The sequence below is a fragment of the Anomaloglossus baeobatrachus genome, chromosome 4, assembly GCF_048569485.1.
Source record: "Anomaloglossus baeobatrachus isolate aAnoBae1 chromosome 4, aAnoBae1.hap1, whole genome shotgun sequence".
Classification (NCBI taxonomy): Eukaryota; Metazoa; Chordata; class Amphibia; order Anura; family Aromobatidae; genus Anomaloglossus; species Anomaloglossus baeobatrachus.
In genome coordinates, this window is record NC_134356.1 from 480811190 (window position 1) to 480838379 (window position 27190).

General features: G+C 43.2%; 1 protein-coding gene across 6 annotated transcripts in view; it reads right to left on the reverse strand.

The window, feature by feature from the left end:
- The window catches only part of TCF12 (transcription factor 12), a 296535-nt gene that overhangs the window by 206694 nt on the left and 62651 nt on the right, over positions 1-27190 (reverse strand). For all 6 annotated transcript variants that reach the window (XM_075345740.1, XM_075345737.1, XM_075345736.1 and 3 more), the window contains exon 4: positions 14489-14562. In XM_075345740.1, coding sequence (XP_075201855.1) covers positions 14489-14562 — 74 coding nt within the window. The remainder of the gene's footprint in view (positions 1-14488; positions 14563-27190) is intronic.

Genomic DNA, 27190 nt, shown 5'->3' on the forward strand with positions numbered 1-27190 from the left:
GGGGCCTGAGTCACCGGTCTGGACTGCAAGGCTTCTAGTATCTTAGCAGACCATTTATCCATACTCTCAGACAGTTTGTCAGCAAATACTGCAAACTCCGTCCCTGTCACCTGGACAGTGGTAGCAGGTGGTTCCACCTGGGCCACCAGTAGCAGAGGCTCCGGCTGAGTAAGTGCCACAGGGGCCGAGCATTGCACACAATGAGGGTCGGTGGAACCTGCCGGTAGTATAGCCGCACATGAGGTACAGGTTGCAAAGTAAGCCTGTGCTTTGGCACCCTTGCTTTTTGCGGACGACATGCTGTTGTCTCCTCTGAGTACAATCCAGGAGGGTATATAGCCAAAAATCAACAGTGCGACCGTACAGTGTAAATGTATAGCATATAAGCATATATATATATATATATATATGTACACTTCGGCACTCAGTGGGGCCAGCACCTCAGGTGCTGCTTACCGACCGCTCAAAGCGGTTGTGTGATCACCAGATTCCCTGCCTGGGCCTCCCAGAGCCGTGTTGTCTCTCCTGTCCAGCGTCAGAAGTGCTGACAGGAATGGCTGCCGTCGTTCTGTGGGGAGGAGGGGGCCGTGGGCGTGCCCTAGAAAGTGCGGGAATCTGGTGCCCCACGGTGCTCAGTGAGGGGGGAGGAGGATACAAAGTATGCTCCAGCCCTCAGCGCTGACGTCCTGTGCAGCGTCCCGCCCTTCCCCTGACTAGCAGGCCTGGGGCGGGAATATGCGATACTAGGCCGCAAAAGCCGGGGACTAAAGTTATAAGCGCGGCCGGCAAATAAGCGCGGTCGGCGCAGTAGTCCCCGGCGCACTAACACACCCAGCAGTGCTGCAGTGTGTATGGCACAAGCGCTCCATGCGCGGTCCCACCAGGGGACACAGAGTACCTCACAGTAGCAGGGCCTTGTCCCTGACGATACCCGGCTCCTGTCCAGCAGATTCCCCAGGGGCTGTGGAGGGAGCACGGTCCCAGTGCCTGGAGACCGATTAGGATCCCACTTCACCCAGAGCCCTTAAGGGATGGGGAAGGAAAACAGCATGTGGCGCCTGCCTATGTACCCGCAATGGGTACCTCAACCTTAACAACACCGCCGACCAGAGTGGGGTGAGAAGGGAGCATGCTGGGGGCCCTGTTATGGGCCCTCTTTTCTTCCATCCGACATAGTCAGCAGCTGCTGCTGACTAAGATGTGGAGCTATGCGTGGATGTATGCCTCCTTCGCACAAAGCATAAAAACTGAGGAGCCCGTGATGCACGGGGGGTGTATAGGCAGAAGGGGAGGGGCTTTACACTTTTAGTGTAATACTTTGTGTGGCCTCCGGAGGCAGAAGCTATACACCCAATTGTCTGGGTCTCCCAATGGAGCGACAAAGAAACAAAGATTATTCAACATAGTTGTTCTGGGGAAGGATACAAAAAGTTGTCTCAGAGATTTAAACTGTCAGTTTCCACTGTGAGGAACATAGTAAGGAAATGGAAGAACACAGGTACAGTTCTTGTTAAGCCCAGAAGTGGCAGGCCAAGAAAAATATCAGAAAGGCAGAGAAGAAGAATGGTGAGAACAGTCAAGGACAATCCACAGACCACCTCCAAAGACCTGCAGCATCATCTTGCTGCAGATGGTGTCACTGTGCATCGGTCAACAATACAGCGCACGTTGCACAAGGAGAAGCTGTATGGGAGAGTGATACAAAAGAAGCCGTTTCTGCAAGCACGCCACAAACCGAGTCGCCTGAGGTATACAAAAGCACATTTGGACAAGCCAGTTACATTTTGGAAGAAGGTCATGTGGACTCATGAAACAAAGATTGAGTTGTTTGGTCATACAAAAAGGAGTTATGCATGGAGGCAAAAAAAAACACGGCATTCCAAGAAAAGCACTTGCTACCCACAGTAAAATTTGGTGGAGGTCATGCTTTGGGGCTGTGTGGCCAATGCCGGCACCGGGAATCTTGTTAAAGTTGAGGGTCGCATGGATTCAACTCAGTATTAGCAGATTCTTGACAATAATGCGCAAGAATCAGTGACGAAGTTGAAGTTACGCAGGGGATGGATATTTCAGCAAGACAATGATCCAAAACACAGCTCCAAATCTACTCAGGCATTCATGCAGAGGAACAATTACAATGTTCTGGAATGGCCATCCCAGTCCCCAGACCTGAATATCATTAAAAATCTGTGGGATGATTTGAAGCACGCTGTCCATGCTCGGCGACCATCAACTTAACTGAACTGGAATTGTTTTGTAAACAGGAATAGTCAAATATACCTTCATCCAGGATCCAGGAAATCATTAACAGCTACAGGAAGCGACTAGAGGCTGTTATTTTTGCAAAAGGAGGATCTTCAAAATATTAATGTCACTTTTATGTTGAGGTGCCCATACTTTTGCACCGGTCAAATTTTGTTTAAATGCGGATTGCACATTTTCTGTTAGTACAATAAACCTCATTTCAATCCATAAATATTACTCACTCCATCAGTTATTAGATATATGAAGCTGAAATAGCTGTTGCAAAAACCCAAATTGTTATAAAGAAAAAAGGTTAACATTAATAGGGGTGCCCAAACTTTTTCATATGACTGTATATACTTCACAGTAGAAGGCAGAGGAATGGCTCAAAAAACTGCGGTTGTTTAAAAATGACATAAAAGCGCTCAGTAAATGAATCCTCTTTGAAAACCAGACTGTTTCGCCTGCGTGAAAAAAAATGTTGTGTGCATGTCTAATCGCTGCCTCTGTTCTGGAGAAGCTGAAGGTTAATCAAATACTCTAATTAGGCAGCCTTGGAGTGGACAAGAAGCCAAGTGCATTACTGTAAAGTAAAAAACTCCGGCACTCAAAATTTATTGCAATTCTTTTAATTTTGGCTTTTTATTTCCATTTCATAGGAGTAACATTCAAAAAAACGTTTTCGGCTATTCGCCTTCTTCAATTTTGTTACTCTATAGCATCAGAGGATACATATATACTGGACTCACAGCAACCTTTAGGGTATATTCAGAGAAAAGATATTCTTTCTGTTTCATCAGTGGTCAGCAAACTCACTCCTTTGCTGACCACTGATGAAACAGAAAGAATATCTTTTCTCTGAATATACCCTAAAGGTTGCTGTGAGTCCAGTATATATGTACCCTCTGATGCTATAGAGTAACAAAATTGAAGAAGGCGAATAGCCGAAAACGTTTTTTTGAATGTTACTCCTATGAAATGGAAATAAAAAGCCAAAATTAAAAGAATTGCAATAAATTTTGAGTGCTGGAGTTTTTTACTTTATTATTATCAGATTTTTCTCCTGAGCACCCTATTACGGTGAGCAAAGCTTTATTCTAGTCAAGTGCATTACTGTGGCCACTGGTTTTACACTTCCTGGGCCCCTCACGGGTGATTTATAGTGCTGGCTTTCCTGGGGACAGCACCAGTCTATAGATAAAGCGCAGATCATCACCAGCGAGGGAGGTGGGAACATACAACAGTACTGGGTGGAATGGTGCAAAGGCTCTGGACCACACAGAGGGTGCACTGAGCACCCTAATAAGTACACCTCATGGTCTGAGACTGTATCTTCGTCTGTGGGGGGGGGAGGAGTTTGCCATTGTTGGTGGGATTAGGGTTTTTCAGTGATCATTTGCAACTTTCGAAAAATCGGAAATTATTTTTGCAAATGAACTCTTAGTCTTTCCCTAGAGGGGAACACTATTCTCCTTAAGGAGACTTTGCAAGCCAGTCTGGCTGCCAATAAGGGGACTTATAGCTGCAATGCCCCACTGGGAAATATTCAAATTGTCTCTCCAGGAAAGGAGACAAACTCTAGCGCAGCGCCAATTGAATATTTGAATATTGACAATTTGAATATTTCCCAGAGGGGCATTGCAGCTATAAGTCCCCTTACTGGCAGCCAGAGTGGCTTGCAAAGTCTCCTTAAGGAGAATAGTGTTCCCCCTTGGTCCCCACATAGCTTCTCATGAGCCAGATCAGACACCCCATACTTTGCACTGACGAGGGGCAAGCACCCCGAAACACCGTGTCTGCAAATTGGGATTCTAATCTGGCATAAATCCTAAGTCATATGCAAAGGATTGTTAAAAATCCACTTTTGACTTTTAGGATCGCTACTTCCAATAGGTGGCGCTGCGCTAGAGTTTCTTTCCCTAGAGTGATTTTGTTTCAAACTATTTTTTTTAAGACATTTTTACAACAATTTTCACAACATTTGACTTTTGGCGCTAAAAGGTTGCAATAAAGGTTAAAGAAAAACAAGCACACTCTACTGTGCATAAAAATCACAATCCGTGTGGGCAATTTTGAAAAATCGGGGTGCAAAAAATGGCAACGTATACCGCAAGACACAAAAAGAAAACAGACTTTAAAAAAACCCGGCAAAAATAAAATAAATTCTGAAAGTCTGTACTGTCAGACTTCCTTTAACACTAGAAGTCCCAGAAATGTTGAGCTCCATAGGGTTCCAATGGTAGAAATGTTAAATGACCCCTCTCCGGGACTTCTAGTGTTAAAGGACAGATCTTTACATCCAAGTGCTTCTAATTCTCGAAGATACAGTCACAGTCTCAGACCATAAAACAGATGTTGTTAGGTTAGAATAGTGAAGACTTCTCAGGGCGAGAGGTTTTTTTATTATTCACAGCAGGAAGCAAAAAGTCAAACACATTCCCACCATGTCTACAGTTTATACACATAGGTTTCCAGAAGAGCTCGTAAAGTTCTGCATATCCTTCTTCAGAATGGGTTTATTTATCCAAGTCCTATACATGGTGATTTCCACAAGTTCCCAAACAGGCCCTCTTGGATGTAATGCATAGTGGAAACCACTGCGAGATTAAGAAAAAGTAAAAGCCAAGAACGACCTTGGGACATATCAATGTTACACATTTTTTATATCATGGTAGTAAACGTTTGTGAAAAACATTATGCTTTTTACCCTCTTTTAAAGTATATACTAGAACAGCTTCCAAAATATACTTAAAAAGGAAATGGATAGAGAAAATAACCATCTATTTAAATTTTTTACATATATATTATATACACATACATATATGGTCACTCTCGAAAGACCAATGCAAGAGTGGACAGGATAATGAGGTGAAATGAGGAGGTAAATGTTTCAACACAGGCAGCTGGAATTGCTTGAAAGTTCAGCACTGAACAGGTTAAGGATCTGTCTCGTTATACAGTGTCACGACGTTTAAGAGCATTTGGACTGAAAGCCCACTCTACAGTGACCAAACCTCTAATTAGCAGAAAAAAATCAAAAGGCTAGACTCACCTTTCGTGAGGAGCATGTTGTGCGGACAAAGGAGAAGTGGCCCACGTTTCATTTTAGTGATGAAAGTTTAATTAAATTTATTTGGGTCTGATGGGAAACATTATGTTGGTCGAGAAACTGGGGAAAGACTGAGCCCAAAGTGTGTTAAAAAGTCAAGGAAAGCTGGGGGAGCAAGTGTCATGGTTTGGGGATATTTTCTGCAGCAGAACTTGGACCTGTTATACAGCTACATGGCAGAGTGAATGCAAGTGTGTATCAGTACCTTCTTCAACAATACGTGGTTCCTTACTTACGTTCATCACTAAATCAACCAGTACTTTTCATGCATTACAATGCTCCCTGTCACACAGAAAAATGAGAAAAGCATTTCCATGAACCAGAAAACATTGAACCAATAAAATGGCCAGCCCAGAGTCCTGATCTAAACCCAAAAGAAAACCTCTGGAATATCCTTTCTGACTATGTTATGGCCAAGAAACCCACAGCAGTCAAAAAAACTGTGGAAGAGACGGGAAGAAGAGTGGACCAAAATCACACCGGAGCAGTGTGAGAGACTAGTGATGCCCTGTGGCCGCAGATGTGAAGTCATTCAAAGCAAAGGCCAGTACACTCCCTACTGATTGGTGACTGTTGTTCCCTTCGGAAAATTTTGTTATAATCTTTCTCTGTGCTACAGTCATTGTTGTTCTCTAAATATGATCATCACGTTTTGGGCAAAATAAAGGTTTAAATGTTAAAAAACTTTGGATCTTTTGTAAAACACTGTTCTAGTGGCATGGTGTACCTCTTACAAAAAAGCTTCAAGTGTTGAGCAATAAAGAGTACATTATTTCTGAAAAATGCAAGTGATCATACATTGTTCTCTAATTTTGATCTTCAGAGTACATACACACATACATATACTATATACACACACACACACACACACACACACCATGGGCAGCATAAATGCTGCAGTGTTTCAGGAAAAAAAACATTTTGAAAAGCCTGTGGGGACTATAGGGAGAGCTGAAAATTACTTTGGTGTGATCCCCGCTGCCTTGTCCACCCATTGCTCCAGTTAATTGACAGATGTCTCGCTTGTGTGCACATAAAGACTTGTCAAATCAACAAGATTGGTGAGGAGACATGCCAACTCTGGGCCGCACCAGTCTAGTCAGAGGTCTCCCTATAATCCCTTTGAAAACTACGGTATGTTTTCTCTGAAATTCTGCAGCATTGGAGGAACTCCGTGCCTAGCTGTGTGACTGCAACCAGGTACGATTAATGCTGCCCAAGGTGCAGGCAGCATGGATCTAATGACAGGTTCTATTTAATGACTACATCATGATCTTTTCAGAGCATATCCACTGGATACCATTAGAGCAGATGGGTGATATTCCACTTTCATGCATTTGTCTCTATCTTTAATGCTTGCCATGATATAAATATATACACCTCATGGGGTCCTATGTTCATGTTTGAAGTGCATATTAGGAGGTTTTCCAGAATACATGGTAAATAGTAAAGCTTATGTGCACGGGCAAGTCTACAATTGTTTCTTTAGGTTGCTTGATATACGTAACCAAAAAACACATACGCACAAATACTTGCTGCCCGTGGGTGGTCCATGACCAAGCATTAACAAAAGAAGAACTGTGTATTTAGATTAAGCAATGATAAACACATCTGCAAATGTTTTCGGCACTATAGAAAGTCAATTACAACCAAGAAGTACCCTGAAGAAAATGGAAAAAAACCCTACTAAATGCAGCAAACAGGAACTTATGGCACAAGAACATGACATTGGAGACGACAAACAACAAAACCACTATAAACATAACATCTTACAAGTTATTGTTGTATACAGCCATTTATAAACTATTGCAAAACCAAAAAAGAAAATACTTCAAGTCGTGGATTTAAAAGACCTCCAAAATAATAAGTAAAAATATACAGCTGTCTACGAACTTTAAATCGGTTAACCCTATAACCACTGCAGGGATTCTACTTGCTTTCCAGCACCAGGGAAGCATTCACACAAAGTCTCTTGGTGGAAGCAGGTTTCATTAAAGATCATAAAAATTCCAGGTAAAATGGAACAAACAGTCTTTCTCTAGCATAACGGAAAAATAAACAGACCCCACAGGTGTGGACCCGTTTATAAAAAGGTCCCTACACAGGTCTGCACAGGATCACCGCTCTTTTCACCTTCTCCCCAAGAGTGCCCTCTTAGCCACAATGGATGTGGAATCCCTATACTCTAACATTCCACATGACGATGGACTAACCAGCTGCCAAATGTTTCTTGAAGCTAATGTGATCTCTTCTGAGTCTGTATTAAGAGTCACCAAATTTATCCTCGCACAACTTTTCTTTCGTCGCGCTGTATCTATAACGCATCGGAACTGCTATGGGCAACAAAATAGCACCTCAATATGCCAACCTTTTCATGGCTAAACTGGAAATGACTTTTAGCATCCTTCTGCATCAAACTCTTGGCTTATTTCCATTAAAATCAATGACATCTTAATAGTCTAGACTGAGTCTGAACAAGAACTTCTAAAATTCAATAACAGATCACATAGGTGTATCTGAAACCAATTGATCGACCCACACACCTCAGATGGGACAGCTTCTACCCGAAACAGAGTAAAAAGTCCATTGTCTACAGCCAGGCAGGCCCTTAGATATAATTGTATGGGTTCCAGCCCAATGGACAGGAATGAACACTGAACCCATCTTAAAAAGACATTTTTAAACCACAGTTACCACTCGACCTCCATTAATGATTAGATCAGTAGAGCCACAAGGATCCCTAAAAGTCAATTATTTCAATAAAGGGGAAAAAACAAAAAAAAAAAAAAAAAGGAAAATAATTGTGTACCTCTGGTAGTGACAACTCACAGCTTGAGATACTGATACTGGTTCTAGTACAAACTAGGCACTTTCCTCTAAACAGATCATATAGAGGTCGGAATTAACTCAGTCCTACCTGGCTTTGCTACATACCCTCCCGCTCCCCAAAGGCGGGAGTTAGGCACCATTACTTCATTTGGTCCCTGCCACTTAGCAAGGACTTTACACTCCTCTATGTGAGCCTTCATAAGTATATGATCCCCAGGCTTCTATTGTTATATTTGAGCCTTGAGGGTGTGCTATTTTACTAGGCCCTTCACTTTGGTCCCGTGACTTAACAGTACATTATGGCTAGCCAGATGCACAGCTTGCTTATTACATTCCGAGGGAACAACATTTAACCACTTTAACTTTTTTCGAGGACCTTTCAAAGTTAAGTCCCCGACTTGGGGACTTAAAGGGAACCTGTCAGGTCCAATATGCACCCATAACCACGAGCAGTTCTGGGTGCATATTGCTAATACGAAAAAAACGGACCATGAAGTTTGTGTCATTTTCCTGAGTCAACAAATACCCTCCATGTAATCGTGAACTACTTTTGATGTAAAGTCCAAAAGCAAAGAAGAGATGGAGCGCTATATAGATTTCAGAAAAAAATATTCGAAGGTGCCATGTCAGAGGTGCCAGAACAGCAGAAATCCCCGACAAGTCACCCCATTTTCCAAACTGCACCCCTCAATGAATTCATATGCGGTTGCAGTGAGCTTTGACATGTGTCACAAATTTTTTTTACTATTGTGTGGTGAAGAAAACAGGATTACATTTTTAACACTAAAATGGAGCTTAAACCCAAGATTTTCAATTTTCACAAGGGGAATAAGAAAAAAAAAAAAGAAAAAAAAAAGGGCCCCATAATGTCTTACACACTTTCTCCTGATTGTGGTAATACCCCATAGGGAGGGAATGAGCACCATTTAATTTTTGGAGCATATATTTTTAGAAAATAATTTGATTTAATTTTTTTTTTTTTTTTTTACATAGGTTCCCTTTAATGTCCCAGAAAGGGAACCTGTCAGGTGAAATTTGCACCCAGAACCATGAGCAGTACTGGATGCATATTGCGAATCCCTGCCTAACTGTCCCTGTATACACTAGCATAGATAAAGGGAGTATTTCTTAAGATCTTTTATGATATGCTAAGGACTAGTCTAAAGGGAGTTAGTTCCTGCACTCATTCCACCCTCTTAACATGTTAGCACGCCCACAAGGAAATGCTAACATACTATTCAATGCAGAATCACCAGTGGTGATGCGCGTACTTGTGTTCGCTGTGACCGCACTTCCACTCATGCGCAGTACGAAGCCAGGTGTACGTGTCCCGGCTTCAGAGAGGTCTACTGCACATGACTGGAAGTGCCCTGCATTCAGAAAAGACAACCCAGCTATGTGCCGCACCGCTGATGATACTTCATGGAATAGCATGTTCGTACACCCCTGTGGGCGTGCTAACATGCTATGAGGGCAGAAAGATCACAGGAACTAACGCCCTTAGGACTAGTCCCTGCGCTCATCAGCATATCATAAAGATATTTAGAATTTTTTTTTTCTAAAGATCCCTTTATCTATACTAGTACCGTATATACAGGGACGGTTAGGCAGGGATTAGTAATATGCACCCAGAACTGCTCGTTGTTCTGGGTGCATATTCTACCTGACAGGTTCCCTTTAACTTTTTACATTGATCACTGGTATAATCCATTGCAATGCACCAGCCCTTAACAACCATGACGTATGGGGTGTGTCATATGTTAAGAAGGGGTTAACATACAAGCACAATTTCAAAAAAAAAAAAAAAAAAAAAAAAAAAAAAATTGGTTGTGATGCTGAGTAAAATGTATAGAAAACAAAAATGCAATGATTCAGAAGTCTTTACAGCCATATTTTATTCACTACAAAACATGTCACATACAGTGCCTTGCGAAAGTATTCGGCCCCCTTTATTTTTTTAAACCTTTTCCCACATTTCAGGCTTCAAACAAAAGATAAAAATTAAAATTTTTATGGTGAAGAATCAACAAGTGGCACACAATTGTGAAGTTGAACGGAATTTATTGCTAATTTTAAACTTTTTTTAAAAAATAAAAAAACACAAAATTGGAGTGTGCAATATTATTCGTCCCCTTTACTTTCAGTGCAGCAAACTCACTTCAGAAGTTCATTGAGGATCTCTGAATGATCCAATGTTGTCCTAAATGACTGATGATGATAAATATAATCCACCTGTGTATAATCAAGTCTCCGTATAAATGCACCTGCTCTGTGATAGTCTCCGTGTTCTGTTTAAAGTGCAGATAGCATCATGAAGACCAATGAACACAACAGGCAGGTCCGTGATACTGTTGTGGAGAAGTTTAAAGCCGGATTTGGTTACAAAAAGATTTCTACAACTTTAAACATCCCAAGAAGCACTGTGCAAGCGATCATATTGAAATGGAAGGAGTATCATACCACTATAAGTCTACCAAGACCCAGCCGTCCCTCAAAGCTGTCATCTCAAACAAGGAGAAGACTGATCAGAGATGCAGCCAAGAGGCCCATGATCCCTCTGGATGAACTACAGAGATCTACAGCTGAGGTGGGAGAGTCTATCCATAGGACAACAATCAGTCGTACACTGCACAAATCTGGCCTTTATGGAAGAGTGGCAAGAAGAAAGACATTTCTCAAAGATATCCATAAAAAGTGACATTTAAAGTTTGCCACAAGCCACCTGGTAGACACACTTAACATGTGGAAGAAGGTGCTCTGGTCAGATGAAACCAAAATCGAACTATTTGGGCACAATGCCAAACGATATGTTTGGCGTAAAAGCAACACAGCTCATCACCCTGAACACACCATCCCCACTGTCAAACATGGTGGTGGCAACATCATTGTTTGGGCCTGCTTTTCTTCAGCAGGGACAGGGAAGATGGTTAAAATTGATGGAAAGATGGGTGGAGCAAAATACAGGACCATTCTTGAAGAAAACCTGTTGGAGTCTGCAAAAGACCTGGGACTGGGACGGAAATTTGTCTTCCAACTAGACAATGATCCCAAACAAAGCAAAATCTAAAATGGAATGGTTCACACATAGATGTATCCAGGTGTTAGAATGGCCAAGTCAAAGTCCAAACCTGAATCCAATCGAGAACCTGTGGAAAGAGCTTAAAACTGTTGTTCACAAACGCTCTCCATCCAACCTCACTCAGCTCCAGCTGTTTACAAAAGAAGAATGGGCAAGAATTTCAGTCTCTCAATGTGCAAAACTGACAGACACATACCCCAAGCGACTTGCAGCTGTAATCGCAGCAAAAGGTGGCGCTACAAAGTATTAACTTAAAGGGGACTAATATGATTGAACGCCACAATTTTCAGTTAATTATTTTTTTAAAAAGTTTAAAATAAGCAATAAATTTTGATCAACTTCACAATTGTGTCCCACTTGTTGATTTTTCACCATAAAATTTAAATTATCTTTTTGTTTGAAGCCTGAAATGTGGGAAATGGTTGAAAAATTCAAAGGGGCCGAATAATTTCGCAAGGAACTGTATCAGAAGTTAAAAGCTAGACATTTTTCCATTTCATTTTAAAAAAAATGTACTCATTTAAAAATTAATGGCACCAACGCAAAAAAATTTGGGACAAGGCGATAACTAGCAGTGTGTGGCATCCCCTCAGTTTACAGGAAGTCTTTAAATGACTGGGATGTAAGGAGAGCAATTGCTAGCGTTTTGGGAGAGGAATGTTGTCCCCTTCTTGTGGGATGTGGGAATCCAGCTGCTCAGTGGTCCTGGGTAGTCTTTGCCAGATTTTTTGTTTCACCAATAAGAAACATTTGACGCACTGTTAAAGATCTGGACTGTAAGAGGCCTGTTCATCACTTTTTGGGATTTGGGATTATAATTAGCTTGCATGCATGCACATATATACAGTGTACTGTAGTGTTATGTTGTTCTATTAAAAAACAGCAATTTCAAATCAGTTATGATAGCTCTAATAATTTACAGTAAATTATCTCTGGAATAGCCCTTTAATAAGTTTTACTAGTTCATAAAATTATTGCATATCACTAAGACTTGAGGATTTCTGTTAATCCGTTCTATAGGTCCCCCACAATCCTGAGAATAAAGGGGACGCAGAGTTAGGGTATGTGCGCACGTTGCGTTCTCTGCGGTGCAGAAAAGAACGCACCCTCTGGCAGACTGGACACTACATTTGTAAAAAAAAAATGCATCCACAACGCATGCATTTTGGATGCTTTGTCCATGCATTTTGCATGCGTTTTGGATGCATTTTTGACAGTGCGTTCCCCCGGCAATTCAGCTCTGCTACATGCCGGCTGACAGCACACACAGAGAATGAGAATGATGAGAATCATCATTTCATCGACTTCACCCGACTTCATTGTCATACCACGGCTCTGTCTGTGTGTGGCGTCCTGATAAGCGGTCACCCGTGAAGGACTCACCAGTGACCGCTAATCCCCTGAGTGACTGAAGCGCGATTAGCGCTGCCGTCACTCAGGTTACCCGCGACCAGCTGAAGTCCTCCACCCGAGACCGCAACTCACCTGTGACTTCATCGCTGATCGTGCGGCTCACTTCAGTTGCTGGTTGGAGCTGACAGAGAGCGGTCTGGTCTGTGACCGCTCTTGTCAGCTTCATGTAGCAGAGCTGAGAGCGTCGCGGGACCTCGTGTGGATTACGTCGGACCTGGAGGGGTATTTGAGGATTTTAATAAAGTGGTGAAAGAGGGTGTTTTTTTTGTCTTTTATTCCAAATAAAGGATTTTTTGGATGTGTGTGATTATTTTCTTTAACTTACAGGTTATTCATGGAAGGTATCTCGAGGAGACGCCTGCCATGATTAACCTAGGACTTAGTGGCAGCTATGGGCTGCTGCTATTCACTTCTTATTACCTCGATTGCCACCGCACCAGGGCAATTCGGGATGAGCCGGGTAGAGTGCCGGGACTGTCGCATCTAATGGATGCGGCAATTCCGAGCGGCTGCTGGCTGATATTATTAGGCTGGGGGCTCCCCATAACGTGACGTTCCCCATCCTGAGAATACCAGCCTTCAGCCGTGTGGCTTTACCCTGGCTGGTATCAAAATTGGGGGGGGACCGCACGTCGTTTTTTTTAATTATTTTTTTTATTTATTTTACTGCACAATATAGACCCGCCCACCTGCGGCTGTGATTGGTTGCAGTGAGACAGCTGTCACTCAGCGTGGGGGCATGTCTGACTGCAACCAATGATAGTAGCCGGTGGGCGGGGAAAGCAGGGAATACGAGATTGAATAATGAGCGGCCGGCATTTTCAAGAGGAAAATCCGCCGGAGCAGTGCGACAGCCGTGCAGCGCCGCGCCCGTGATCGGGGATCGGTGAGTATGAGAGAGAGGGAGAGACTGACCGACGGACAGAGAGAGAGGGACAGACAGAGAGAGACCGAGAGAGAGAGACAGACCGAGAGAGAGACAGAGAGAGAGAGACACACACCAAGAGAGAGAGAGAGAGAGAGACACACACCAAGAGAGAGAGAGAGAGAGAGAGAGAGAGAGAGAGAGAGACAGAGAGAGACAGAGCGACCAACAGACAGAGAAAGAGACCGACCGACAGACAGAGGGAGATTCACCGACATCAACAGACAGAGATTGACCGACATTGACAGAGAGTGACTGAAAAGACCTGCGTTTTGCTTGTCAAAAAAGCATGCGGAACGCAACAAAAATGCAGTCAAAGTGCATTTTGGTTGCGTTTTGAGCCACATCATTGATTTCAATGGGTGGAAAACGCAGCTACAACGTACAAAAGAAGTGACATGCTGCTTTTTTTCCGCCGCGATTTTGGGCATCCAAAACGCTGCATTTACAAACGCAGTGTGTGCATTGATTTTTCGGCTTTCTCAGACTTTGCTGGGGAAGCAGAACACATGCAATTTGGCACTGAAAACGCTGCAGTTCAAAACGCAGCGTTTCCGTGGAAAAAAACGCAACGTGCGCACATAGCCTTAGTCTTTTGTTTTTCCCTGCATTGCAGCACCATTGGCCACGATTCAATGCACAGAGTAAAGCAGGCCTCATTTAATTGAATAAGCGGAGTTGAGAGTCCCTGAACACCTGTATGACTGGAGGCAGTGTTGTGCATGAGAGTCTACTTTATTCTTAGGACCTATTAGTACTTTAATGTGTTCATCCCACATACAACTACAAAAATAAAATGTCAGGCCAGATAATCATTTATACTAGAATAAGTGGATATGTAGGCAATAGATGTTATAGTGGCTTCTTCACTATGCTCCCTGATGCTTACCCTTGTTGATTCAAAGGAAGGGCTCATCTGACCACCTGCGGCCCACGAGGCAGTACCAGACCGTTCATCAATACCTAGAAGAAGAAGAAATATATATAAAATAACAGAAGTATTTATCAATTAATTAAAGGGTATAATGCAAGGTTTAGGGCATGGTTCATGTGTCCATTCATCTTTTCTGTTTGAAACATGAATCTGAATTCCATTTCACTTTTAAACAGATCCCAAGATGAACCCCTGAGTTATATTGGGTCTGTCTGGTTACCATTTGTTAATTATTTTCAGAATGGAAGCATGCAGACAGGACTTTTTCGTCTTTTATAAAACCATACAGCAAACAGACTCTATACAAATCAATAGGACCCAATGCCTCAATCAGGAACAGGAATGCACAGGACCCTAACTGTAGTATTTTTTATATTTATATATATATATATATATATATATATATATATACACACACACACATATACACACACACACACACACAGTCATTGCTGAAAGTGTTGGCACCCTTGAAATTGATAAAGAAATCAAGTATTTCTCCAGAAAATTGTTATAATTACACATGTTTTGTTGGACACGTGTTTCTTTCCCTTGTGTATTTTTTGGAACAACACAAAAAAAAAAAAAAAGGAGGCAAATAGAACAATTCTACTATCCTTTTACATTTAACCTTATGTGCAGGGCATTATAGTAGCTTAGGTATCCATGGCTACGAACACTCATATAGTGACAGTTTGCTGCTAGTAGTCATAAACATGGATACCAGAGTTAGGCCTAAGCCACACGGCGGAAAAAAAAATCGGTGCCAGTGGAGTGCGATAAAACATCGCATTCCTCTCGGCCCAATTCTAGCCGGTGTGTCAGCAAACATGTGCGATTATTTTCTCAGCCCTAATCGGACCGAGAAAACAATCGCAGCATGCAGTGATTGTAATGCGAGACTCTTTTCTCTCGCACCCATTCAAGTGTATGGGGCGAGAGAAAAATCGCACTGCACTCGCGGTACACCGGTGTAACCCGAGTGCAGGGCGAGAATGGCAATAGCCGGCTATGGAGGAGAGAGGGAGAGAAATCCCTCCCTCCTCTCCTCCGTGCCAGTCCACCCCTCCGTAGCGCTGGCCCGCCCCTTCTGAGAGCCGGCCCGCTCCCCGCAACTGAGGTCCGCTCGCACAGTCGGACCGCAGTCGCAGGGATACTAGCACGACACTCGGCTCCTGCTGTGCTGCCAGCGCGAGCAGAGTGTCATGCGAGCATCGCACTAGTGCCCCATGTGGCCCCAGCCCTACTAGATCCCTAGTTGCTAATAATAATATTACTTCTACAGCTACTACATATTGGGATAGGATCTTTGCGATGGAAATACACCTTTAAAGAGACAAGCATCAACAGATTCAGCAGAGTCATATAGGGGGGCTAACCATCTGAGCACTCTTGTGTATGGGAGAGTCGGGGAGGAATGCTTGGGTTAGAGTAAAGACATTCACTGTTGTCACATAATAGTAACAGGAAAAAAGTGCTCAGAATTATTGCTATCATTTTTTTTCCCAACCTTACTTAGAGGTTTACATTAAAGAAATAAAAAAAATGTGCAAATTTGGGTTTAAACCTGGTTTATCAGTAAACTGATGGGAAAAATGACTTGCAGGACTCTGGTCCATCGGCAGTAACCGGTGACCACTGGACCAGAGGGCTTGTGAATCACCTTACCTCCCACCATTCCCAGCTCTTCTTTTGATTAGCCGGTCTGGCTCGTCGTCATCATTGCGGTGTGATGCCCAAATATCATCAAGCCGTCCAGACTAATCAAAAGAAGACCAAGGAATACCAGGGGTAATGCAATTCACAGGCCTCCTGTCCAGCGGTCACAACATTAATGACCCGACTGATTGAGACCAGAGTCCTGCGAATCGATTCTCCCATCTCTACTGATGACAGACGTGGAAATCCCACATACAATAAACAGAGAGTGGACAGTGCTAAATATTACAGGGATATAACGGTTATTCACAAATAAAAGGAAAAGAATGGACGGTTTCCCAACAAGCGTATCAAAGATATTGGCTTACAATGTAATTCAAAATGAGAAAGCCTCTTGTGCAGGAAAACATAAAATATATATACCTAAATTGAGTTTTAAGCAAAGACACAGTCTGAAGGCAACAAACAAGAAAAGACAATATACAGTGTGTGCTCACCAGCTGGTTTAGACTGATCAAATAAATGAATCTGCCCAAACAAATCTAATTTCACAGCTATATTAGTGCTGAAAGTAGGAATTTCCATCCTATCCTCAGATTTTCTTTATACAATATATTTTAGGGATAATTCTATTGCTTTCTGATTAGGACAAGACCCGAATAGCTTATGTTTGAGCATGGCCCTATGCATGTCTGCGCCTGATACAGTTATAGCTGCACGAGACATACATTCATTTATCAAAACTGTCTCTGGAAAAAGGTATGTAAGTTTCTAACAATGATTTCAGCTATGGACAAAAAATATTTATTTCTCCCCATTTTGCTATAAAATGTCACGTGTACTACACAAGGGTTACTCTCATGATCATTCCTCCAGGAGGAGAACAATCTGCTTCCCGGGGACAGGGTGAAACTGAATGATTGACAGGTCAGACAACTCTGGAAGCGCAGGTTTGGATCAGCGCTTACAAGCCCTATAGCAAAAAGCTTTTAAGCGCTGCTTTCCTTAACTTTGTGACTAGATATCTCTGATATAGTGCAAAGGTGGCCGGTAACCTTGGCAATAGACAGTGAACTGTAGAATAAATAGTCCCTCTGTTCTCAAGAAAAGAGGATTTTTAATAAGATACAGAAGACAAAGTTGCTAATTTTACCTATTTATGATAACAAAAATCCTTTTAAAATAAAGGGACAAAGCAAAGATACAGGAGATTCATGCGTAACATAATATGAACACCTACCTACTTAGTAGCCAGAATAGACCTGTACTCGGTGTGAATATAGTGATACTGACCATGTAGAACACAGCATTCTTCAATATCATGAAACACTGAACCACGTATCATAAATCGGGCTACAAGTGGCTACCTGTAGTGTCTTCTCATAGATAAGGCCTTGCCTGCTCTGAGCTTGCCATGTATCTGCAGTGCTAATTTTTAGATAGGAAGGCTGTCATTCCAAAATCACTATTAAACTAAAGCTTCCAATACACATTAGATGGCTGTTAGCCATACAATGCTGGCAGCCATCTTAGCCAACAAGCCAATACACAGGTTTGCTTCAACCTCGGCCGAGCTCTTCAATGTTTTTCATGTCGAAGGCAGTGGACTAACACGTTGGCCAGCTGGTGCACTCCAGGAGAGCAATGTGATCAGCAGTTCGGAATCAAACATACGCAATCGACATCTCTCCTGTCCATCAGTAGACCACCCAGCCAGATAGATAGATATGTGGGTTCAGCCAACATTAGTCCAGTGTGTATGGGGCCCTAAACCCACATTCATATTGGGGACTTCTGTTGTGCGTAAAAATGACTGAGGCTGATAAGCACGTGTTCGGCGAATGCTTGGCTAGAAGATGGCATTAGTGAGGCTGGGGCCACACGGGGATTACTGCGATCCCCTCGCATGACACTCGGCTCACTCTGGCAGTACAGCAGAGCCGAGTGTCATGCTAGTGTCCCTGCGACTGAGGTACGATCGTGTGAGCGGACCTCAGCTGCGGGGGGGCGATGCTGCGGAGGGGCGGACCGGTGCTGAGTAGGCGAGGGAGGGATTTATCTCCCTCTCTCCTCCATAGCCGGCTATTGCCATTCTCGCACTGCACTCGCGAACACAGGTGTACTGCGAGTGCAATGCGATTTTTCTCTCGCCCCGTAGGCTTGAATGGGTGCGAGAGAAAAAACAGGAACGCATTACAGTCGCAGCATGCTGCAATTGTTTTCTCGGTGTGATTAGGGCTGAGAAAATAATCACTCATGGGTGCTGACACACAGGCTAATATTGGTCCGAGTGGAATGCGATTTTTTTATCACACTCCACTCGCACCGATTTCCATGCCGTGTGGCTTAGCCCTAACAGTTGTCAATCTCCTATCTCAGTAATGGGAAAGTCTTCAGTGAATACAGATTTTACGTCAGAATTGAGAATTTTGATGATGACTGATCAATTCTGGCAGATAAAGAAGCAAAAGTGTCTGATAAGATGTAGGGCAGAGTTGAGTTACTTATTTTCATGTGTACTAGAAATGTATTAAATAAAAAATAAAAATGATGGTAACGCTTTAAATCCTTTCATGAAATGCTGCCATCCGAGAACACGATATACACTATATGCTCTCTAAGGGTGCTTTCACACATCCGGATTTTTGCTCTGCGGCACAATACGACGTTCTGCAGAAAAACCGCCACCGGCTTTTGTAACGCCAGTGGCGGGTTTTTTTGCATAGACTTACATTAGTGCCGTATTGTGCCGCAGGAGCTTGTGTTCGGTCCGGTTTTGGCCGCATGCGGCAGATTTAGCCGATGCGGCGGCCGGATCGAACGTCCCCTGCAACGTTTTTTGCTCCGGCAAAAAACACCGCATCGCGCCGCATCCGGCCGCTGCGGCGCATTTTTCAATGCATACCTATGGAGGCCGGATGCGGCGCGATGCGGAAAAAAACGCATCCGGTCGCCGCATGCGGTTTTTTCCACTGCGCATGCTCAGTAGCATGCCGCAACCCAACCGGAAAAAACCGGACGGGCCGCATGTAAAAACTTATGCAAAGGATGCGGTGTTTTCGCCGCATCCGTTGCATAGTTTTCACAGCCGGATTGAGCCGCAGGGCTCAAACCGGATGTGTGAAAGTATACATCTGACAATACTCGAGCCATCTTGACAACTCCTCTGGGATTACATGCACAGGCACTACCATTCCATCTAGTAAAAACTAACTACTCCCTTGGTAAAAGGACAAGCTAAGAAATCAAACAGGCTGCATACTAAAAACCAGAAAACTGATCACAAATAACAATCAGTAAATCAAGGTATTGGCCATGAAAAAAATTAACATCTTCAAAATGAAAAAGAACTAGAGCTGGCATACAGTACAGATGGCCTACTTGGTGGGCGCACAGCTATCCCTGTCCCATACACATGCACGCCAGGCTTGACATTGGTAAGGCACAGACCGCACTGGTGGAGGCTTATCTGTCCAAACAAAAAATATTACACATACTGAAAATCAACCCTTTTTTTACACCGACATCTGCCATCAGTGGAGGCCAAGAAATCACCATCCACATTAGAAGTTCAACCAATCCTGACAAAATTGGTGAATAATAATTAGCTAATGTTGACCCTCTTAAGCTCTTTACACAATCGTCATTTCTTCTGTTTGGGTTTTCTGTGTGCTAAGCAAATCTTTCAATCACTATGTGATAAAATATGATTTTGCAATCTGCAATGTATCCCAGAGAAAGTGGGTGGTCACATGCCTGTGAATTGCATACGAGTGGTCATGTGTCGCCTAGATGGTCATCTGCTTAGGCTGTATAGGCACTGTATAGGCATGTAGTGAGATACACTGCCCATGGGTTCCTGTGTTAAAGAGACACATGCTATTTACTTGTTCTCCTTGCATACAAAAGCATTGTAACACTAGTCTTTCCTACACGGTACAGCAAAAAAGGCATACCATCATTGACTGCATGGAAGCCTATGGGCATCACAAAGGCATACCCCTGAGAACGTCAGACTCACCCCTGACGTTAAGAGAACAAGATGTGAATACAAGCTTACACTATAAAACATCCATCCACACATGTTATGCTGTTTGGGATCCCTTAATAACAATCTTAGAGAACATATTGCTTTGATAAGCAGAGTAATCCCGTTGAGTCCACATGAAAATGACACAGGCTGCTAACAATCACTACTTGCATCACAGATCACTGATGCTAGAAACTTGCAAGAGTATTTGCTATGCATTGCACATGTCAGGGTAAACGAAAGGTTACCATAATGGTTCTCACATGAGTTATTTTACTGGGTAATATACAAACCCCTGGATGTGTGTTTAAAACGGCTTTGTCTCGTTCTCCAATTGTAGCTGCATGATTACTAAGAGCGGTGTGAGGAAATCACAGGGGAGCGATGCGAGGAAATGAGGGAAGGGGTGACTGCTTCCTAGCCTACTTCTGACACTTGCAGTTTTAGGTGACAAAGCATAAGAGGGTAAGGCATTCTCCTTCAATGACAGTAAAGTCTACACATGGAAAAATACTAAACATATGAGGCATATTCATTCCTAACATTTAAAGAAAAAAGCGAATAGTCCCCCAGGTTACATAGACCACATCCTACAACACGGCTTATGCAGTGCGTCTCAAAATTAAAAAGTCACACTAGAATTATTTTTCAGAGCTGGAGTGGCGCTATAAACCCAATTCCCCTGCCCCAGGTATTATACTCGCCTTCCAGCATGTTCACCTCTTACTGACGCCTCTCCGGTCCCGTGATACCATCTTGTGCCCGTAACTTCTGACTGGCTGAAAGTTAGAAGTTGCGTCACAAGCCCCCAACACAAGTCTACGAGAGCCAGAACAAGGTCAGAATGAGACTCTTGGATTTATTGAGTTGTGACCTCTGGCGTGCTCCATGAAACACAAACTGCAGAAGACCGATGGGTGTGGCGGTGATAGAAGATGACGAGAAGATGAGACTTAGATTTAAAGCACCACTCCAGCGCTGAAAAAGATTGCTGGAGTGGTGCTTTAAATTAAAAAAAAACAACACAAATTTAATATGCACATGGTTTGGCACATAGTGTCCCAATTTTAGCCACAATCTGGAGGAAAAGGGTGAAGACTTGTTAGCCGTATTACCAACAGTGACCATATTGGATTCAACATCAGTTTTTCAAATGGAAAGGTAAGTGCCTTAGGCTACTTTCACACATCCGGTTTGAGCCGTGCGGCTCAATCCGGCTGTGAAACCTATGCAACGGATGCGGTGAAAACACCGCATCCTTTGCATAAGTTTTTACATGCGGCCGGTCCGTTTTTTTCCGGTTGCGGCACGCTACTGAGCATGCGCAGTGGAAGAAACCGCATGTGGCGGGCGGATGCGTTTTTTTTCCGCATCGCGCCGCATCCGGCGTCCATAGGCATGCATTGCAAAATGCGCCGCAGCGGCCGGATGCGGCGCGATGCAGTTTTTTTTGCCGGAGCAAAAAACGTTGCAGGCAACGTTCCATCCGGCCGCGGCATCGGCTAAATCTGCCGCATGCGGCAAAAACCGGACCGAACACAAGCCCATGCGGCACAATACGGCACTATTGTAAGTCTATGCAAAAAAAAACACAACCGGCGGCAAAAAAAAAAAACTGGTTGCGGTTTTTCTGCAGAGCGCCGTATTGTGCCGCAGAGCAAAAACCGGATGTGTGAAAGTAGCCTTAAAGAGGTTGTTGAGCCCTGAACTACTAATGACCAATCAGTATATGAATGTGGGCTGTGACCCCAGAATGCCCTCCGATCAACTGGGAATTTAAAAGGAATATCAGCACAGAATGACTGTTCAAACCAAGTAGAGGCACTCCACGCACCAAGGCAGGGCCATTTAACTGCATCTTCCCACCTGCTTTTTTTTTCTCTCATCTGCACCCTACGGTCTTCTTTGATTGACAGCTCTGATTTCATAGGGTCAGAAAAGGGCGAATAGACGGAAACCAAACAGGTGGGAAAGTGCCCTTATATGTTTGGCCCCACCATGAAGCAGCTAAGCGCCTGTACTTGGTTTGAACAGCCATTCTGTGCTGACAGAGGCCCTTTACCTGCTGTATGGGGTGAATCAATTACGGTAAATAGGAGACAAGCTCCAGCAGCTGCCAGTGACTTGTAGCTGATTGGTGGGGGTGATGGGTGTTGGACAGGTCAGATTTTTAGTTTTGACTATAAATAATCGGTTACTATTGTATCAGTTTTCATTCAAAGATCTGACACAAAATGTATAATGATCCACATGTACATTCATGAAATACTTGGCAATTTTTAGGGCTCTCATAGAAATAAATGGTGAGAACTCTGCGTGTGCGGCCACCTTTACATGAGGCCGGTGTTACACTTTAGGATTTTTGGATCACAGTATCGTTACCGTTTTGTCAGTCTTGTACTGTTACCATTCAGTGAATGAAAAAAATATATCTTTGCATAGTGCTTGTAAGTAGATAGAAAAATATTAAGTGGAGAGTCCTCAGTGGCTGATACCTACTGGATAAACTCATGCCCAATGAAGAGACCGAAGTAGCCTGAAAAGCTTGCCATTCATTACCATCTTTTCAGTTACATAGTTACTTAGGTTGAAAAAAGACCTAGGTCCATCTAGTTCAACCTTCCCGCATCAATTATACATTTTGTCGCCAATTCACTTATAACCAATGTTGTGTGTACTGAGGAAATCATCCAGCCCTTTTTTTAAAGCTGTTATAGTGTCTGCCATTACTACATCATGTTGCTGTTCTTTTCTTGTACTGTCTTGTCCTGATGAAGAAGGCGGATATGCCTTCGAAACGCGTTGACTTGTGCCAATAAAGGAAAGTATTTATTTTATCCATCGGAATCGTGGTTTTCTAGCGCAGCATTTAACCCGGTTTTCTCCCAGCCATCCTGTTATCTGCTATTACTACATCTTGTGGTAGGGCATTCCACAGTCTGACTGCTCTAACTGTAAAGAACCCTTTCCTATTTAGCTGCTGGAATCGCTTTTCTTCCACTTTGTTACCGCCCCCTGGTCCTTAGTATTGTCTTTGGAAGAAATAAGTCATGTGCCAGTCCTTTATATTGACCACACATGTATTTATATATATATATAAATGAGATCTCCTCTGAGACGTCTTTTTTCTAACCTAAACATATCTAACTTTTTCAACCTGTCATCATATGGGAGGCCTTCCATTCCTTGTAGTAGTCTAGTTACTTGCCTTTGAACTGACTATAACTTCTGAATGTCCTTTTTAAAATGTGGAGCCCAAAACTGGATCTTATATTCCAGATGTGGCCTTACAAGTGATTTATAGAGGGGTAACAATACATTGGGATCCCGGGATCTAATCTCTCTTTTTATAAACCCAAAAATCTTGTTTGCTTTAGCAACTGCTGCTCAGTTAGCCATTAAAATATATTAACAATTGAGGACTCTCAATTCTTAAATATTTTTCATCAGTAATTTTCATGGATAAAAATACATTTATTGCAAGGTTCCTATACATCTAATGCTCTCCATGTGCTGTCCATGATTTTCCCATAGACTTGTATGGGTAATTCTGATCCATGATTCCAATCAAAAACAGACACCTGTCCATGATTTTCTGAGGGCATCCAGTCCACCAAAAAAAATGAACATGTCAAAACAGCTCCATACATTATAATGGGTATGCGTTTTATCCATAAAAATCACAGCTAGAACACAGGCGTGAAGCTGGACGTCTGAATGAGGCCTAACTCACAGAATGGGACAGAGTGCAGTTCTCAAGACTGTTGAAAATCCCTTGAAATTGCCCCAGACGTAAAATCTTCTAAGGCTGCTTTCACACTACGTTTTTTTTAACATGCGTCATGAACGTTTTTTTGCTGCAAAAGCGGATCCTGCTTTTACAGCAAAAAAAACGCATGCAAACGCATGTATTATTTTGCAGGATCCTGTCACTTTACGTTTATGGGCGGACATTGGAGTCATGTGATCGGGAGTGAGGGGAACTGAACATGAAAGACTGGGAGACTGCTTCTGACAGCTGCGGAGGCTCGTAACCAAGGTAAACATCGGGTAACTTGCTTGGATACCCGATATTTACATTGGTTACGAGCGTCTGCAGCTGCTAGGAGCCTGGCTGCCTGCTCCCTGCACATGTAACCAAGATAAATATCGGGTAACTAAGACCACGGTTACCCGATGTTTACCTTGGTTACGAGTGTCCTCCGCTCTCAGGCAGGGGAGAGTGGAGGGAGAGGGAGGTGGAGGGAGGGAGGTGGAGAGAGAGGGAGGGGGAGGGAGGTGAAGAGAGGGAGGGGGAGAGAGAGACTGATCACCCGAGGCTGGTTTCTGGGCATGCTCAGTAGAGCAAGCAGGATCCTATCAGCATGCCAGCGTTCACATGCTGTTTAGTCAGGATCCAGCAATTTGCAGTATTTGGACGCAGCTCAAAAACTCTACAAGTAGCGTTTTTGAAAAAAGTTAAACTGCAACGAGCTGGATCCTCACTATAACGCACGCAAACACACGCGAACGCATGTTGACGAGAGTCCATTGCAAATGCATTGAAATGAAAACGCATTTGCACTGGATCAGTTTTTGCGTTAAACGTTCATGACAGATGTTAAAAAAACGTAGTGTGAAAGCAGCCTTAGGCTAGTTTCACACTTGCGTTGGTTTGAATCCGCTGGGTCCGTTGCTGCGTCGTTTTGACGCATCCGTTATTTTTGTGGTGTCAACGGATGCAACGGGTCCGTTATTTCACAGGAATCCGTTAGCTGATTCCTGTGAAATAACGGACCGTTGCATCCGTTTGGCGTCCGTCTAACGGAATCCGTCAGCTCTGTTTTATTTCTTTTTTCATTTTTTTTTTCATTCTGGGCATGCTCAGTATAAATTAGCAGAATCCAGCAGCGGATTCCGTTGTTAAGCACTTAGCAACGGAATCCGCTACTATAGGGAACCATTATAAATTTTAACTGAACCAACGGAATCCGTTGGTTGGCGTCATTTTGACACAAGCATTTGGCGGAAGCAACGGAGCATCGGCCAACGGAAGCAACGCAGGTACTTTTGGCACAATCCGTCATCAATGCAAGTCTATGGGAAACAACGGAATCCGTTAACGGATTTCGTTGTTTCCCAAGACAGCGGATTGCGCCAAAAAAAAACCAACGCAAGTGTGAAAGTACCCTTATATGTACAGATTGTAATTTTGCTATGCATTGTAAAACAAGAATATAACAATACAATAGTATAACAATAATGGATCATAAGCGCACTAAGCATGCAGCCAAAGGCTTATTGTCCTGATTATTTTCCTACTATGCCGTGCAGAAACTCGACTCACACACCACAACTATCACCACTGAGCAAACAGAAGATAGATGAGAAGGCCTGACGTCAGAGCCCTACGCAACAAATGTGCTCTGTTATTTCAAACATTGAACTGTGTGTACATAAAAGGTTAAAAATAGAGATCCGATAAAACGACCTCTGCCACAGAGATTTGGTCAAATAGCAGTGTGTGGTCTTCATGCTCAAATGAGAAATACCATTGTTCCAAGCATAATGCTCAATTATTTTTGCTTTGTCAAAGGGAGTGACACTTTGTATTTTTATTACAGAGCTTGCCAAAATTAGCTCATTTACATGCAACTCATGCCAATAAGGGACGTAACATCAGCATTCTTCAGGCTTCAGTGTCGCATTTGTTTTTTTAGCATCTACAAGAGCTGGCAGAAATAGCTCAGATTATTCCCATTCTATATCACGGTGATATAAAGCAGAAATACACCCCAAACCATTCCTATGGTCCAATGCATTTAAAATGAAAAGTAAAGCAATGCTGCAAATGTTCCTTATGTCTGGCACGCCCTGCGCAGTCTGATTCTGCGGGCACATTCCCCTCAATCTGTGCCACCTTCCTGCCAGGAGACAAATGGAGGGCAGTGTTAGCGCAGGATCAGGCTCCTAACACGCTGCCATGTTCCCTAGTTGCAGTTTACAGAGATACTGCAGCACATGGAGAAGCGTCTTGGTTGCGTTTCAGTCTTTGCGCCATTGTGGGGGGTTTTTATGGTTGTTTTTTTTATACCAAAGAGAAAAAATCCTCAGAAGCAATATAGTGCTGGCTAGATGGCCAATTTCAGACATTGCCGCGCAATTGTTGAAAAATCAGAGGCACGATCAGCGTATTGATACAATGGATTTCCGAGGCAATGTCATCCACAGCGTCTACATCTGACCTTCCTGTGAATCCATAAGCGGCAGCAGTGCTTTACCCATGTATTTAGGAGAAAGATGTCAAAACAAAACCCTTTACCTAAAATACTTCCAATTCTACTACAAACATAATTACATTATAGGGGAAAATAAATTAAAAGAAAAAAATAAATAAAAGGTTAAACAAATGGTATGAATTTACAGGGAACCTGTCATGTCCAGAAATGCCTTTTATCTGCAGATATAGTGGTACGCTACTAGTACAAAGCGTTTATGTCATGTATGGCAGGCTTACTGGAGCAGCGGCTACAGGGAGAAAATTAATCTGTATTTTCCCTGTAGTTGCTCGCTGCCATCACTAGTGCAATGCAGAGGGGTTGGTCAGCACTCACTATACTACACTGCATTACTACAGCATTGCAGGGATGGGGATTACAGCTCACTATGCAGTGCCGGCCTTTGGACTGCCCCAATGACTGGACGCGAGGGACTGCAGGGAGAATATAATTTAACTTTCAACACATATCCTGCGAGCAAGCTTGCCAGACATGATTTGACGTCAATTTACATGCAGAATACCAATGTGTCTTCAGGTATACAGCAACACTTTGGAACATAACAACTTCCATTTAACTCCGACACGGCCTTTGATGTACCCATAAGCCATAGTCTGGAAGAGGTTCCCGAACTATGACATATGGGTACGTCATGGCGCTTATGGAGGCACAGGAGCTGTGCCCACACGATCGCTACCAGGAGTTCAGATA